The sequence below is a fragment of the Choloepus didactylus genome, chromosome 1, assembly GCF_015220235.1.
Source record: "Choloepus didactylus isolate mChoDid1 chromosome 1, mChoDid1.pri, whole genome shotgun sequence".
In the NCBI taxonomy this organism is placed as follows: Eukaryota; Metazoa; Chordata; class Mammalia; order Pilosa; family Megalonychidae; genus Choloepus; species Choloepus didactylus.
In genome coordinates, this window is record NC_051307.1 from 191,034,304 (window position 1) to 191,052,636 (window position 18,333).

General features: G+C 42.5%; 1 protein-coding gene across 6 annotated transcripts in view; it reads right to left on the reverse strand.

Moving 5' to 3' along the window:
• Positions 1 to 18,333, reverse strand: part of SCN5A (sodium voltage-gated channel alpha subunit 5) — a 100,151-nt gene that overhangs the window by 36,654 nt on the left and 45,164 nt on the right. For all 6 annotated transcript variants that reach the window (XM_037847463.1, XM_037847457.1, XM_037847445.1 and 3 more), the window contains 4 exons: positions 17,966 to 18,145; positions 16,953 to 17,324; positions 13,270 to 13,402; positions 12,146 to 12,384 (listed from right to left, as the gene is read on the reverse strand). In XM_037847463.1, the coding sequence (XP_037703391.1) occupies positions 12,146 to 12,384; positions 13,270 to 13,402; positions 16,953 to 17,324; positions 17,966 to 18,145 (924 nt within the window). The remainder of the gene's footprint in view (positions 1 to 12,145; positions 12,385 to 13,269; positions 13,403 to 16,952; positions 17,325 to 17,965; positions 18,146 to 18,333) is intronic.

Sequence of the window (18,333 nt, forward strand, 5' to 3'; positions counted from 1 at the left end):
TGCGGGGGGACAAACGAGACCATCCACTCATTATACACCAACCTGAATTGGGAGGAATGCCCAAGAACACAGCATAAAATCTGTAAGCAAAACCTGCGGATCCAAGTCGTGAGACCCCCTCCCCCATAGCCCAAGCTGCAAAGCCTCGTGGTGCCAGAGAGAAGCTCTCTCCCAGCAAGTGAATATAGCTCAGCTGAGCTCCAACAGGGGTTTTAAGTAGCGAGTGTGAACTGCTCACTACAGGTACGAATCCCCAAAAAACAGACAGAGGCTTTGGATGATGACTGACCTTGGAGAGCCGCAGGGTTGCCTTGGACTCGGTCTGAAGGGGACTATCTATTTCTTTTTCGGCTCAGTGGAGAAAGCCCCAGTCATATTCAGTTTCCAGGGCTGTGACTTGGGGAAGGGTGGAGAGAGCACAAGGAGAGAGCGAGACCATTGAAATGCTAATGACCTCCACCTGGGGGCTCTGTCTTCTCTAGGAGGAAAGGGGTGGGGCCCTTTCCATTCAGAACCAGACCCCAGAGCCTGGGGGAACACAGCCATACCTCCTCACACCAGTCAAGAATTATAGGCTAACAGGTGTCACCTGCTGGGCAGAAAAGTACAGTGACTGGAGGCATCAAAGGGTGGAGCAATTTTCTAAGACACACCCGCAGGGAAACCAGATACTGAATATTTCTTCCCTCTGGGACCTGAGCCTGTTCTGGTCTGGGAAAACTTGATTTGGATAACCAAGGAAACCATGCCTAGACAACAGAAAATTACAACCTACACTAAGAAAAACAAAGTTATGGCCCAGTCAAAGGAACAAATGTACACTTCAACTGAGATACAGGAATTTAAACTAATGCTAAATCAAATCAAAAAATTTAGAGAAGATATTGCAAAAGAGATAGAGTCTGTAAAGGAAACACTGGGCATATATATGGCAGAAACCAAAAGTTCAAAAAAACAACTAGTAGAATCTACGGAAATGAAAGGCACAACACAAGAGATGAAAGACACAATGGAAACATACAACAGGAGATCTCAAGAGGCAGAAGAAAACACTCAGGAACTGGAGAACAAAACACCTGAAAGCCTACACACAAAGGAGCAGATGGAGAAAAGAATGAAAAAATATGAGCAACGTCTCCGGGAACTCAAGGATGAAACAAAGTACAATAATGTACGTATCATTGGTGTCCCAGAAGGAGAAGAGAAGGGAAAGGGGGCAGAAGCAATAATAGAGGAAATAATTAATGAAAATTTCCCATCTCTTATGAAAGACATAAAATTACAGATTCAAGAAGCGCAGCGTACTCCAAACAGAAGAGATATGAATAGGCCTACACCAAGACACTTAATAATCAGATTATCAAATGTCAAAGACAAAGAGAGAATCCTGAAAGCAGCAAGCGAAAAGCGATCCATTACATACAAAGGAAGCTTAATAAGACTATGTGCGGATCTCTCAGCAGAAACCATGGAGGCAAGAAGGAAGTGGTGTGATATATTTAAGATACTGAAAGAGAAAAACCACCAACCAAGAATCCTGTATCCAGCAAAGCTGTCCTTCAAATATGAGGGAGAGCTCAAAATATTTTCTGACAGACAGACAATGAGAGACTTTGTGAACAAGACACCTGCCCTACAAGAAATACTAAAGGGAGCACTACAGGGTGATAGAAGACAGGAGTGCGTGGTGTGGAACACAATTTTGGGAGATGGTAGCACAACAATGTAAGTACACTGAACAAAGGTAACTATGAATACGGTTGAGAGAGGAAGATGGGGAGCATGTGAGACACCACAAGAAAGGAGGAAAGATAAAGACTGGGACTGTGTAACTTGGTGAAATCTAGAGTATTCAACAATTGTGATAAAATGTACAAATACGTTCTTTTACGAGGGAGAACAAGCAAATGTCAACCTTGCAAGGTGTTAAAAATGGGGAGGCATTGGGGGAGGGATGCAATCAGCATAAACTAGAGACTGTAACTAATAGAATCATTGTATTATGCTTCCTTTAATGTAACAAAGGTGATATACCAAGGTGAATGCAGATAAGAGGGGGGGATAGGGGAGGCATGTTAGACACTTGACATTGGTGGTATTGTCTGATTCTTTATTCTATTTTCATTTAAGGTTATTTTTCCTTTTGCTGCTTCCTAGCTGTCATTTTTTTTTCCTCTTTCTTTTGCCTCTCTACCTTCTTTGACTCTCCCTCCTGCCTTGTGGAAGAAATGTAGATGCTCTTATATAGATAGTGGTGAAGGTGGTGAACACATAAATGTATGATCATGCAGAGAACCATCGATGATTTACTTGGGATGGAATGTATGGTGAGTGAACAAAACCATATTAAAAAAAAAAAAAGGGTTGATGACAAAACCTCAAAGGCAATATACTGAGTGAAATAAGCCAGACACATAAGGACAATTATGGCAGGGTCTCACTGATAGGAATTAATAATAATATGTAAACTCACAGACATGAAATATAAGGTACCAAGATATAGGATGAGGTTTAAGAATGGGGAGTGGTTGCTTAGTATGAGCAGAATGTTCAACTAGGATGAACTTAAATGTTTGGAAATGAACAGGGGTGTTGGTAGCAAGATGTGAGAATAACTAACAGCACCGAACGGTGTGTGAATGAGGTGGAAAGGGGAAGCTCAGAGTCATATATGTCACCAGAAGGAAAGTTGGAGGTCAAAAGATGGGAATGTATAAAACTGAATCCTATGGTGGGCAATGTCCATGATCAACTGTACAAATACTAGAAATCGCTTCCATGAACCAGAACAAATGTATGACAATACAATTAGAAGTTAATAGTAGAGGGGCATACAGGGAAGAACTATATACCTATTACAAACTATATACTACAGTTAGTAGTATTTCAACATTTTTTCATAAACAGCAACAAATGTACTATATCAATACTAGGAGTCAACTTGAGGGGGGTTGGTTAGGGATAGGGGAGGATTAGAGTTTCCTTTTCTTTTTTTCTTTTTTCATCTTTCACTTTATTTCTTGTCTGGAGTAATGAAAAGTTTCTAAAAATTGAACAAAAATTAAGTGTGATGGATGCACAGCTGTATGAGGGTACCCAGGGGCAAGTGATTGTACACTTTGGATCTTTCGATAATTGTATGGTATCTGAACAATCTCAATAAAAATGAAAAAAAAAAAAAAAAAAGAGTACAGTTCCCTTTGGGAAGCAACTGTCTTTAACAAAGAAAATATCTTGATGGGGTATTTGGATATAACAAAATCATCCCATGGTAAGATCAGAAGGCTGAGAGCAGAATAAATGAAGGGTTGAATTACTTTGCATTAAAAAAGTAATTTGGTGGTGTGGTTGGGGGCAAAACGGAAAGAGAATGGCTGAGCAACATGAGAGATCAGCTAAAAGACTTTATAGAACAGGGATGACTATTATTTAATTGCTTATGAGTTGCATTGCAAACCCCTTCTATTTCTTCATTTCACTAAACCTTAAGTAAAATTTGCTACACACACACACATACACACACAAAAACACAAAACAAACAAACAACTTGCCTGGTTATCTTCTTAGGATAATTTTCCAGAAATGGAATTCTGTGATCGATGAACATTTTTAGAGATCCTGACACATACTGCTAAATAACCCTCAGAGATAGTTTTAACCAATCCATGAGCAACATGCGACTGACTGTTTCTCTGTAACTATCCTAATACTGGATATTCCATTCTCAAGACCTTTTCCAATCCAAAAGGAGAAAGGCCATATCTTATTGTTGTTTTAACAGACATTTCTTTGAATTTTGTGTTTCTTCTTTTATGAAATTGCTTGTTCATATCCTTAGCTCATTTTTCTACTAGGGAGTTTGCTTTTCTTGATACTCTTTATAAAAATACATATTAAAGACATTACCCCTTTGTCTACTGTTTGTATTACAACAATTTTCCTGGTTTGTCGTTTCCCTTTATTGCATTTTTTAAATTGCAGATTATTTTCAGCATATAGAATAGCATAGGATAATACAGTGAGTACCTTTGTGCCACCATCAAGCTCTGCCAGATATTAACATTTTGCCATTATTTGTGTCAGATTGTGTTTTATTTTTCCTTACAATACAATAATAGAAAAGAGTCAAATAGTATTTATGCCAGGCACTATTCTGGTGCTTTACACATAATTTAATATGTAAAAGAATCTTTGGATAGGTCAGGTCTTCTGCCCTGGGGTTTGGAGGGGGCAGGCCTTCAACCTGGGGGGTTTGGGGAGAGTTATGACCACTTCCCTGGTGCTCGAAGAGGGTGAAGCGTGTGCCCCAGTATTCAGGGAAAGCTTGGCAGCCACCCCAGTGCTCGGAAAGGTTGGGGCTGCTGCTCCAGCAGGACTGGAGGTCAAAGCCTCAATCCACAGATGACTCTCAGACCTTGAAATCTAGTGGAGTTTGCCCCATTGGGTTTTGGATTTCCTTGGGTCCCATGACCCCTTTTCTCCTCCCAATTTCTCCCTTCTGGAATGGGAATTCTATACTATGGCTATCCCACCACTGTATTTTAGATGCAGGTGACTTGTTTTCTAGGTTTCACAGGTCCATAGATTGAAAGACATTCTGCCCGAAGATGGACCATACTCAAAAGTGATTCTGATAAGATTTTGGGCTTAAAGTTTTATTGAAATGGCTTAAGGCTTTTGAGATGTTGGGATGAGGTGAATGTATTTTGCATGTGGGAAGAATATGTCTTTTTGGAGTCCAGAGGACAGACTGTTGGGAATTGAAACATATACCCCCAAAAAGACATGTTCAAGTCTTAATCTATGTTCCTGTAGGTGTGAACCCATTTGTAAACAGAAATTTTGAGGATGCTATTATTGGTAAGGATATGGACAAACTGAATGAAGGTGGACCTTAATCCAATATGGCTGAAATCCTTATAAGCCAAGGAAATTGGACATGGAAATAGAAGCCAGAAGACAGAGGAAGCCAGAGAATGAAGCAGGCTGTCATATCATGTGATGGAGGCAGAGATGCATGCCAAGGAACTCCAAGAATTGTAGCAAACAGCACCAAAATGTTATAGACTGGGAGAAAGCATCCCACTGAGACCTTGATTTCGGACTTCCAGCCTTCTCAACCATAAGATGATAAATCCCTGTTGTTTAAGCCACTTATTGTATGGTATTTGTCATAGCGGCACTGGAAAACCAAGACATTCCCCAAAATAGCTGTACCAAAGCCACACTCTCACAGAATAAGTGTCATTGCTTCACATCCTTGTCAACATACAGAAGCTTGTTTTTTACTCTCTTACAGGTGAGAAATGGTTCCTTAATGTTGGTATAATTTTCATCCCCCTGTACTTCTCTTCATTTGTATATAACAACCTAAATTTTCTCTTCTGTGGCTTGCCAGTCATTTCCTTTGCCCATTGTTGTGGTTGTTTTTTACCATTGGGTTTTCCTTCTTTTACCTAGTGGAGTATAAGTATTCCATATATATTCTGGATTTCCTGACTTTCTAGTTAAATATGTTCAGGATAACAATTTTCAGTTTGTTTGGTGGTGATTTCATTTTGTTTATAGTATCCTTTATTGTAAAGATAATCTAAACTGAAATATAGGCAAACTTGGCAATCTTTTCTTTCATGGTATAACTCTTTCGGATTGTTGCAGAAATCCTTCCTGGCCCCAAGATCATAAAGATTTTTCTCCAATTTTTATTTTAAAAGCTTTCAAATTTTGCTTTATCACATTTAGGTTTTACATCCAATTCACCTGCAACTGATTTATGAATATGGTTTGAGGTAGGGATCCAAATTTATTTTCTTCCCTTTGAATAACCATCCTTCCCAGCATCATTTACTGACTAGTCCATTCTTTTCCTACTGATTTATAATGCCATTGCTGTTATGTACCGAGTCTCCAAAAACACATTGTTGTATTTCTGGGCTCTCAATTCTGTTGCACTCATCCATTTTTCTCTTTCTGCAGCAACTCTATAATGTTTTAATAAAATAGCTTTATAATAGATCTTAATGTAAGGTAAAGTAAATTCCACACTTTATTCTTCAATTTGTCCTGATAGGCTTTACCTTTCCATATGAATTTTAGGATCTACTTGCCAAGTTCCACGAAAAAAGTTTGTTGAGATTTTTATTGGAATTATGTTGAACTTATAGATTAATGGGGAAGAACTGATATCTCTACACTGAGTCTTTCATCCATGAAAATGGCATATCTGTCCACTTATTTACATCTTCTTTTATGTGTTTCAATAGTTTCATAATTTTTTCACATAAAGTTTATACAACTTTAATTCAATTATTCCTACTTTTCTCATCATTTTTATTGGCATTGTGTTAACTTTTAAAAATTACTTTCTCCGATTGATCGTTGATGGTGAGTAGGAACACACTTTTTGTATACTGAGCTGTATCCACTAACATTGTTGAACACTCTTACAGTTCTAATAGTCTTTCTGTATATTTTCTTGGATAATCTACAGAGACAGCAAGATGATCTGAAGTAATGCCAGATCTGTTTCCTTCCTTTTTCATTCTTTTTTTTTAAAAATCTTACCATGCTGCCAAGGGCCTCCAGTACAATTTGGACTGGAAGCGGAGAGATGGACACAAAGCTAGAGCTGCAGCACAGCAGTGCAGTGCACTGATGAAAAGCATGGGCTCTAGATCCAAACTTAGATCTGGCTGAATGACCTTGGGTAAGTTATTTGACCACTCTGTGCGGCTGTTCCCTTATCAGTAAAATAGGGATGATAATAATAACACCTTCCTCATGTAGGTGCTGAAGAAGAATTCATTATCATTACCACCAGCTTCATCATCATTGCTTGTGTTTGTTTCTGACTTTAAAAGGAAGGCTGCTTATGTTTCATGATTAAGTTTAATACTTACTGTAGGTTTTCTGTAGATATCGTTGACAGATTTCTACAAAATCTTCTAGTTTGCTAAGAGTTCTTACCACAAAAAGTTTAATTTTGTTAAGTATTAAGTAATTTTTCCACATCTAAAGGAAGAACATATGCTTTTTGTTAGATTGGTGAATAACATTAACCATCCTTGCATTCCTGAAATAAACCCAACTTGAACATGGGGAGTTTTTCTTCATTTTTTTGATTTTCTTAAACAGGCCCTGCTGGATTTGATTTGTTCTATATTTTTCTCTTTTTCTTCTGGTTTCAAGTCTCTTCTGGGAAGAGTTTCACTTAGTCTGTTCAAAATTTATTGGCATTAAATTGTTTACAATATCTTTTTACATTAAAAAAAAATCTCTGCTGTTTGTGTAGTAATGTCCTCTTTCCCATTCTTAATACCATGCATTTGTGTTTCTTTTCCTTTTTTCTATTTTAATTTTTTCCAGAAGCTTGCTTATTTTGTCTTTAAAAATGTTTTAATTCTCAGGATTAAAGCTTTGTTTTTTATTTTACTAATTTCTGTTCTTAGCTTTAATTTTCTTTGAATTTAGATTTAATCTTTTTCTAACCACTTGAATCAAATGCCTGGCTCATTAATTTTCAACGTATCTTCTTTTTCAAAATATTGGACTATAAATTTTCCCTAAGTACAACTTTTGCTGCAACTCAAAAGCATTTTCATTCTCTTTCCATTATAATGCTTTTATAATTTTCATTACGTCTTTTTTGACTGTGAATTATTTGCAAATATGTATTTTAAAAATATAATTTACTTTTCTGTTTCTGAGTCCTGATTGAATTGCACAATGGTCAGAGAATGAAGGCTTCATGATACCTAGGTCTGGTACTTGCTTAGAGACTAAAAGTGTACTCATTTTGCAAATATTCCATGTGTATTTTCTTTAATTATTGGGTGCAGGGCTCTACCCGCATTCATTAGCTCAACCTTTTTATTTCTATTATTCCAGTTCTCTATATATCCTTTCTAATCTTTTGTCAGCTTGATCTATCAATTATTGAGGATGGTATGTTAAATATCTCTAAGATTGTGGGATTGTTAAATTTTTTTTATTGTCTTTACATATTTTGAGGCTATGTAACTTAGTGCATACAAATTTAGTTATTATATATCATGTATGATATATTTCTAGTGATTTTTCTCTTTATGTTGTGGACCACTTTATTCCTCAATAATAATTTGGCTAATATTTGGTCAATATTAACATGGCGCCATCAATTTTTCTTTAGGCTAGTATTTGCCTGGTATATAATTTTCCATTCTTTTTTCTTGCAATCTTTTTTTTGTTCCTTATATTTTGGCTATCTTTTGTAAACAACATAGAGCTGAATTTTATTTCTTTAACCAACCTGGCAATCTGTCTTTTAAGTATGACTTTACCTCTATTTATTGTGATTTCTGATACATTTGAATTTATGCCTACATTGTACTTTGTATTTTCTATTTTCTTTGTTTCTTTTATTTTCTCCTTGTCTTCATTCTACTAGGCTGAATTTTTAAAATTCTCCATTTTCCATTGTACTGGTTTAGTAATTAAGACAGTTTATTTCCATTCTCTTAGTAATTATCCTAAAAGTTTTAACACCCAGGCTTCAGTTAAGAGAGTCGAAGGTAATTAGACACAGATCTTAAACTTCTTTAACTCCAATCCCTACCCCCATGTCTATCTTATATGCTATCGTTGACCATTAATTTAGTTACATCTCTTTAATACCCTCAAATTAGTTATCATAACTGTTATTGTCTATACAGTTAATGCTTGCTTAGCTTTACCCACATTATTACCACTTCATTGGTCACCCTTTCTTCTTGTATCTCAGATCGTTCGTCTGTGATCATTTTACCTCTTCCTAAGGTACAAACTTTAGTTGTTGTTTCAAAGAGTGACAATAGGTGAAGGGAAGACTTGCTCAGTCTTTATTTTTCCAACAATGTCTTTGTTTAATATTCTTCTTGAATGTTGGATTATCTGGGTATGAATATTAGGTTGTAAATATTTTCTCTCAGCGCTTGGAAGTTATTTTTCTGCCGTCTTCTGGATTCTGATGAAGCTGTTATGGAGTCTGCCATCCTTCTAACTGCTGTTCCTTAGTAGCTACTCTTTCATTTTCTGGTTGCTTTATGCTGTCTTTGCTTTTGGTGTTCAGTAGTTTCATTATGACATATCTAGATCTATTTATTTTTATTTATCCTGCCCAGGGTATATTGTAATTCCTGAACCCAAGGGTTCATCCTTTGCATCAATTCGCAGCCTTTCTCTCTTTGAATATTCTCTTGCTCTCATTTTCTCCTTCTCCCTATTTTCTCCTTCTCAAATTCCTACCAGCTGTATGTTTGACTCTCTGATTCTGGCTCTATGTCTCTTAACCTTTATTTCATTATTTTCCATTCCTTCATCTCTCTGCACTACAGTCTGAGAAACTTCCTAAGTTCTAATCTTATATTCATTTAATTCTCTCCCAGGTGTATTACTATGTTATTTTATTTGTACATTGTACAAATTTGCAAATGTACATTGTACATTTAATTTCAGTGACTATGTTTTTCATTTCTAGAGATTTTATTTGGTTCTTTTAAAAGTTTTCTTATTCGTTTCTTATGTTTTTAATTCCTTCTTTTATGTCTTTAGTTATTACAAACTTTCTTATTGTATCATCTTTGTAACAGTTCCACCATGTAACACTGTTAAGCCTGATTGTGTATGTGTGTGCATTTGTGAGTGTGTGTCTTCTGTTTTTTGCTCATGGTGGAGTATTTCTTGCGTGTTTTGTAATTTGGATCATGCAGCTTGGACTGGGTTAAAAGTGTGTCCTTCCAGAGAAGTTATGTTGCCTCTTGCAGGGGCCCCGAGAATATCATCCTAGGATCACTTTATGTTACATTTTTGGGTATGGATTCCAGAATCACTCAGGTATAAATCTGAACTCCAAATTTGTGTAAGGCCAAATCCAGAGTTAAAAACTTCCAGGGATTACTCTCCCACACCCCCTCCAGCCCTGGCTGAGATAGACAAGCTTCTTTGTTTATCATTTCCCAGTGTCAGAAGTGTGTGGATTTTTCTGGTTCACCATTTTACTGAATGTGTGGTTAAAACTTTATGGGGTCACTTAATCCAACCTCCCAACTCACACTGTCCCAAGGTTAAGTGTCTTGTCTCTACATATTCATTAAAACCCAAGCTTCCACATGGCCAAACCAGAAATTCCCCTCAGGGCAACTACAGAATCATTTTACATGTTTACTGATATAGTTTTTAGGTTCCTCTTTGTTTTTGGCACTTGGGGATTTCTGTTATTTTTGTGAGAGCTTATCTATGCATTTGAAAGAATATTTGCTATATATCACACACCATTTTTAATTGTTTCATAGTAGGAGAATTTTCAAGTTTTTCTTCTCCATAATATTGCTAGGAGCAGAAGTCTCATTTGCCTTTTACCTCTGTCTGAACAATAGGTTAAATTTTCATCAAGTCTATTAACCTTCTTTATGGAATTTGTTTTTAGTGGCTTGCCTAGAAAGGCTTTTCCCATACCATGATTTACACATGCCTGTTTTATGATTTCAGGTTTTTACATTTAAATATTTAAACCACCTAGAACATATTAAATGCACGACATTCAAAGCCTTACATACTAGCAATAGAGCTATCTAAACAGAACAAAACATAGCTATAATTCATCTACATGACCTATTAGCAATAACTGAATCACAAGGATAACACAATTGCAGTTCAATCAGAATTTAATGATCCAGTGAAGCCATCAGGGTTACTCATCACACTTGATTTCCTGCTCAGTCCAACCCAACAGTCACATTCCAATAAAACCACACTCAACTGAAACCTACATAACCACCATCTTAAGACCACCCAACACAAGCCAGGCACAATTTTGCCATGAGACTCTGACAGACTGAGATATAACTTTATCTTCTGTTTACATATAGAACAAAGCAGAAGAAAAAAAGTAGAATTACAGTAAAGTGGACTCACATTTGTGAAAAAGTTTGATTATCCCCTGCAGAGAGCTGTCTAGACTCCTGGGTTTGGAAAGTAAACAAGAGAAGACAAAATATCCCACAGGGTGGGAGACCTGCCTGCTGTGTGGGGGACCTGAGCTGGTGGCCCAGGACAGGGTTGGGTCTGCAGTCCGAGTGAGCCTGGACTAGGTGGTCAGAGATCCCTCTTGCCCCACCAAACCTCAGTGATGCTCCAAGGAGCTCCTTTTTGAGGCCAGTGGGATCTTGCCGGCCCTGCTCTAGGATCTCTGGGAGAAGAGCTGACTCTGTGGGTTTACTTGGAGAGAGCCCACGGGGCCCTGTCCTTGGGAATTGGGAGGCAGTGGCTGCAGGCCCAGTTCTGCCATCACTATGTCAGACCTCTCCCCTCTCTGGCCTCAGTTTCCACATTTGTGTAAAAAAGAGGCAGGACTAAACTTGGTCTCAAGAAAAAAATCAGAATTAGAACCCAGACATTCTGACTTCTGGGGTCAGTCTCTTTAATAACAGTAACAACAACAACAACCATAGCTATCATTTATTTGGAGAGTGCTCATTATTTACCAAACTCTGAGCCAAGCACATTGCGGACATTATCTTATTCAATCCTCATTAGCTTCCAATGAGGTTCATAATGTCATACTAATTTTACATTTATTAAATTCAACAAATACTTATTGTACTAATTACTGAGACTAAGTAATTTGCTTGAGGTCAGTTAGTAAGACCTGAGTAGGAATGCAAACTTGGCTCTGCCTGATTTACACACTACATCCATCCACCCACCCATCCATCCATCCATCCATCTATCCATCCATCCATCCATCCTCTCCCCAACCCAACAAACATTGGTGAGCACCTGTCTATAACTCTGCCTCTTTCTGCAAGCATTCTCCTCCATCGATCAACTGCAAAATCTCACATCCCCAGGCATTTCTGGCTCAACCCCACTCACTTTTGCTTTCCAGCCTCTGGACATCTTCATACACTTTTATCCCTAATGTCCCACTTCCAATCCATATCTCTCAGCTCCTCAAAAGCTGACCCTGAAGACCTCCTTTTCCAAGATGTCTTCCATGATGACTTCCACCCTTACATGATCCTTTTATGCTCAGGATCCCTCCCGCCTTACCTGTGAAGGCTGTGCCAGCTGGCCGAGAGCCCCTCACACCACAATGCCCACTTAAGAGCCAGCTGCTGACGGCCCTTACCAGGTTCCCGACCTGCAACATCTCCTCGAATTCAGTTGTCATGTTGTAGTGCTCCAGTGCCATGAAGAGCGTGTTGAGCACAATACAGATGGTGATGGCGAGGTCGGCAAATGGGTCCATGACCACTGACTTCACTCCCTGCTTGATGGACATCCACAGTGGGCAGCACTCCCAGATCAGGTAATGCTGGGCAAAGCGGTTCCAGCACGGCGGACACTTGCGGTGAGACGACTCCAACTCTGGGGGAACAGCCAGTGAGTTGGTTTTTGTCAGCTGACTCATGTATAACTGGTGGTGTTCCAGAAAAGACTTATGACTTACTTGCAGGGAGGACAGAGCTGCTACATAAGAGGGGGACAGTGAGGGGGCAGGGAAGGAAAGAGAGAAGGGGTGGCCAATGTCCTGACACCTTACCTTGGAAATATCAGAGAAGAGGAACACAGGGACAGGAGGTCAGGATGGATACGGGGAAAACTGGGACAAGACAGATTAGGAGAGACGTGGGCTCGCTTGAGAAAACAACCCCACAGGGATGTGGGGATAACCAGGGAAGGGAAAGCTGAAAGGATGAGATGACATCTGGGACAGGCAAATTCAGGCTTAAGGACACCAGAACAGAATAGGCAAGAACAGATGCGGACATCTGGGATTTGTCAGGACAGATGGGAGACGCCTGGGATGGGTGGGAAAAGATGTGAGTACACCTGGGGCAATAGGGAACAAGAACTGAATGGATGGGGGACAGCCTGGGGTAGATGTGGGACAGATAACAGGAATGGCTGGGAATAAACCAGGACAGGCATGGAGCTGCTTAGGAGAGGAAGGGATGAGACTGAGAAGAGCCTGGGACAGGCTGGGACAGATGTGCGAATGCTTGGAAAGGATGCAGACACAGGGATGCCCAGGAAACAAGTTGAAAGAGATGAAAAGACACCTAGGACAGGCAAGGATACATTAGGTTTCACAGGACAGGAAAGTATGGGAAGGTAGTGGGAATGCCTAAAACAGGCCAAGACAGGCGTGGGAGGGGGTGGGGGTGGGGGTGTGCCTGGTTCAGACTGGGATCAATGTGGGGTTGCCTAGATCAGCTGGGGAGGGTCTGGAAGCCCCCTGGGTGTGCTGACCTTCCAGTGCGCTGGTGAGGACACTGACCGCGCTGAGAGCCCGCTGCCGCTCTCCTGGCTCCTCAAAGCCATCCGCATACGGAGCCTGGGGCGTCAGCATCTGGAGCCCGCCCGGCTCCTCCGACGGAGTGGTCTGTGTGCAACCGGGAGATACGTGTCAGCCTGGGGAAAGGGGTCCTTCCCCAAGCCCCAGTCCTGCTAGACCTAGGGCAGCTGGCTGCCACAGGCGGGAGGAGTCACGGGGCAGAATGACGTCTTGATGGGACACCAGATGCTGGGCTTCTCTGCTCCCAACTCCCTTCCAATTACACCCACCCCCAAACACCCTGTCTCATCACTATTTCCCTTATTCTCTTTTCTTCTCCACCACTTCTCACCAGTGGTGATTTTTGAGTGAGGACGGGAAAGTACACACACCAAGTTATTTTATTGGCCAGGTCGTCTCCGTGCCAGATGCTTGTCACATACATCAGTACATGCAAAAACGATTTGGGAGTCTTAATTGACCACAAGCTACATAGAGTCAAGAGCTCAGAAGCAGGAAAAAAACCTAACATGCTATAAGATGACATTAATAAAAGCATAATGCACAAAGCTTAGGCATGGCTGGTGGGCACTTTTGTGGAGGCGATTTGGCTGTACCTACCAAGAAAATTTTAAATTGGCCCTGCAACTCCTTGTCTAGTAATCTAACTTCATAAATAATTGTACATGTGCACCAAAAATATATGTACAATGATGTTTGTTGCAGCACTGTTCCTGATATCATAAAAATGGAAAAACCCAATCAATAGGAAGACTATTAAATCAATTATGGATACAATCTGACTCTAGACTATGATACGCAATAAAGAGAATGAGGCAGTTCTGTGTGTGTGACCATGGAAGCATCTTCAAGACAGTTTGATAAAAAACAAGAAGAAAATCTGGAAGGATAAACACTGACACTGAATTGTTACAGGGGTTGTGCATTGCTGTGCCCTCTGTCTATGATACTCTCTCCAGAGTGTTTGTGGCCAACTCCCTAAAATCATTTGTCCATCAATTTTAATGTCACCTTGGAAAGGCCTTCCCTGAATATTCTAAAGTAGGCCCTATATCCAATACTCCCCCTAGCAACTTCTGATCATGTGACTCTACTGCTACTTGAAAATATTTATTTCCTATTTTCCCAATTATAGTGTAAATATCACATGGGCAAAGTTCTGTCTCTTTTGTTCACTGCTATAAGCCTGGAGCCCCAAAACACTGCCTGGCACTCAAGGGAGCAGGGTGGCCCTAGATAAATACTGGTTTGATGAACAAGTACTTAGGAATCGGGAGGCTTGGTGCTGCCCTTCACTTTCCAGATGCCTGGGGAAATGAGGATGGATGCATAATTCATGGGGGGAAGGAGAAGAATGGCTATTCGGTATGCCTCCCCCCCACCAGCTGGCCTTCTGCCACCGGGCACCCTCATAGAGGCAGGGAACAAAGTAAATCTTCACCTCCTCCCCCACTAAACATGAGCTGTCTGGTGGGTCTGCCCTTTCTCTCCTCTTCCCCTGCTGATTAAGCCCCCCACCATGAGCCAGACACCGTGCTTTGTTTTCAGATGAGAACTGGGCAGAGGTGTCTCAATGGGGACACAGTGGAAGCCGAGATGGGCATTCCCAGGGGCCTCCAGCCTGCTAATCTCTTTAACTTTTCAAATGTCTCCACCTTAGTCTGTTAATTCCTTTAACTTTGCAAATCATCCCATCTTGGCCTGCTAATCCCTTTAAGGTCAGAAATGGGCCCCACAGAAGTAAGACTGGGTGAAGTCAGAGTTCCCGGTAATGAAGTGTTTGAACTCGGATTCCTCCTGACATGTATAGTACAATGAGATGATTTTCTCCCTAATGAGATTAGGAAATTCTATTAGTCCTCCAGCTGCTGACAGGATTCCACCAGGCTGAGGCTCCAGGGCTGGACCTGCAGGGGGGCCTGCAGCTACTGGGGTAGGGGTGTTCCTGGGAAGCCAAACATCCCACCCTCCAGAGGATGGGAAGGCCCCCTCCCCCACCCTTTCCCCATGGATTCCCAGATCACCCTCTCCCCCACTTCACTCCCCACTCCAAAGCAGCCTGAGTGCTCCAGCTGCTCTGCAATGTGCCAGGAGTCTTTGCTCCTTCCTGCTCAATAATAATAGATGATCACTTGAACATGATCCAAGTACTGGTTGAAGCACCGGACCTCTTTTAACTCTTTTCGCTCTTACCCCAACCTGCTGGCATAAGTTTTATTTTTCTTTACACTTTACAGATGAGGAAACGGAGGCACAGAGAGATTGATTAACTTTTACCAAGTCCCCCAGCTACAGCAAGTGTCTGAACGGGAGCAAAACAGACAGCTTGGCCTGAGCCCCACCTACACCCCCTGCTCACGTCTCCCTGCCCTGCCCTGGCTCCATGAGAAAGTCTGCACTCCTCAGGCTCCCTGCAGGCCTTGGAAGCTGAGCGATGTGTTCGACTTTTTCCTGGGTGGGCTGTTCTGGGCGTTGTGGGAGGGGGGGTAGGTGTCAGCAAGGACACTCGATAGTTAATTGGGCAGTCATCAATCTGCCTTCTGATGGGCCGACTGAGTGATGAAGGCTCTGATTGGCCTTTTGTGACCTGGCCTGTCCTTCCCATTACCCTTGTGACAATAATGCCTACTCCTCTCCTCTTTGCTCCCTCTGGTCCAGCCACACTGACCCCATGGCATTTCATCCAATCGGTTTGGCATGCTTCTACCTCAGGGCCTTTGCACCTCCTGCTCTCTAAGCCTGGAACATGCCTTCCCCAGAAGATAACATAAGCATATGTTACATCATGATGTTGTGACAACATCAATATACTTGACAGTACTCAATGCTTGCCAGGCTCTGTCCTGGGTGCTTCACCTGCGTTCACCCATGTGATCCATGCAGATATTTTTAACCCATTTTACAGGTGAGAGACCCACGGCACAGAGAAATCAAGTAACTTGCTCAAGGCCACCTGGCTAGCAAGCTGTGAGCTGGGATTCCCACCCAGTTTGTCTCCAGAGTCTGGGCACTAACCCCTCTTCCACGCCACCTCTCCATTTCAAAGAGCCCCAAGGCTCTGCCCTTGCCTTCTAATGGGTGGTGTCCCCAATCCCTTTTCTCTGTTCTTCTCCCGCAACCTCCTTCCCCCATGGCACTTATTATCTGGGCTGATACTGAGTTACTAGTTGGTAAAATACTGAAATATTTCAAACTCAGTGAAAACTGCTGCCCAGAACCTTTGAATGTCCCTTCACCACTCCGGCCCCTCTCCCAGGACCCCCTGGATTGTCTGTGACCCAGCAGCTATAAAGGGCTAATAGCTGGCACCGCACAGGGCCATCCTGATGCCTGTATCTTATCAGGTGCTAAATATTTAACTATCATCACACTTATCACTGTTATATACCATATATGCGTGTATATGTACATACATGTATATTTGTGTGGGTGGATATGCATATTTTTCTTTCTTTTGATTTTGGTCTGTCTGCCCCATTATCATAGAAGCTCTATGAGGGCAGAGATTTTTTTGTGGATTTATTGACTGCCAGAGTCCAGTACGCAGTAGGTGCTCAATAAATATTGGGTGCATATTTTTGGACCTGGTGACTGATAACCAGTTTGGGAGACCAGATGTGCCCTGGGGCTGGCTCACCGTGTCTGGGGGCCGTTCCAGCATCATAGGGTGGAGAAGGCGGCTGCCTGGGGACGTGGCCTCGGGGTCGCCTGCCCCCAGCAAAGAGACCACCCCGTTGCAGTCCACAGTGCTGTTCCTTTTGCCATTGAGGGCGTGGCTGGGAGCTGGGGTCCCGGGGCTGGGCTGGCCCTGGGCGCTGGGCCGACGCAGGGGCCAGGGCACCAGCAGAGAAGTGCGGCGGCTCTCGCTCTCCCCAGCCGTGCTGTTTTCGTCGTCTGCGAAGTCAGTCTCGGACCCTAGGTCTCTCCTGCGGAAGGTGAAAATGCTCCCGTGGCTGGAGCGCGGCTTCATGGAGGTCCTGCTGAGGCCGTGGGTGATGCTGAGATGATTCTGAGGGCATGGTGAGAGGGTGGCATGATCGAGACAGGTCTTCACAGGCTCCCGGCCGATCCCCTTTGGCCTCAGCCCCAGCTCAACTTCTTAGGGCACTGCCTGCCAAGCAGGAACCAGATGGGCTGGGCCAGGGGATGTTTACAGGAAGGGGTACTAGAGTAGAAGCAACCCTGCATCTTCTGGGCTCTCCGCCCACCTGAAGTCATTAACTCTGGGACTTTGAGATTGAGGCTTATCTGGGCCTGAAAGTGGGGCTGAGGCAGGGGAGATGGGGAATAATGAGGCAGGAAGGCTCCTGGGTGTGCAGGCTACAGCTGCTGGATGCACGACTGGAGTAGGACCCGGGCCAGCCAGCTATGCCGCCCCACTCATATGGGCATGGCCTTGGGCTCTTGCCAATTCCTACCATGGGACTTGACCCCAGGTTGGGGATGTTATAATACCCAAACTTGCCCAGCCCCTCCACCCAAGGCTCCATTTTGCCAAGAATGGCCATGGGAAGCAGGAAGGGGTGGGAGGGGTGTTTAGGGATGCTCTGGAATGCACCATGGGGGCTCTGACTATACCAGGGGTCCAGCACAATGGGCTTTTGCTGCCAGGCCCACTCTGGGAGGGGGAAAGCCTCAGCTGGGGATTACCGTTGCTCTGGGACCATCCTCCGAGTCAGACTTGGGGAACCTGTCGTCTCCACATTCCTCCGTCCCCAAAGACATTCGTTTTCTCCTTTTGCTTCTTCTCTCATGGGTGGTTACTGGGGCCAAAGGGGACATCTCCAAGGAGCTGCGGGACACGGTGTCCACAGCCCTGATGGTGAGGGCCTGGAAAGGAGCAAAGGTAGGGATTTGTCAGTCAGTGAGATATTGGGTAGCCTCAGGCCAAGGCAGGCCAGGCAACTCTAGGTCTCAGTTTTCCCCATCAGGATGTGGAGTTGCACACTTATCCTAAAACAAGGCCATCCACAGAGAGGAAAGCTCAGACAGACCCAGGAATTTTTGAAAGTGATGAA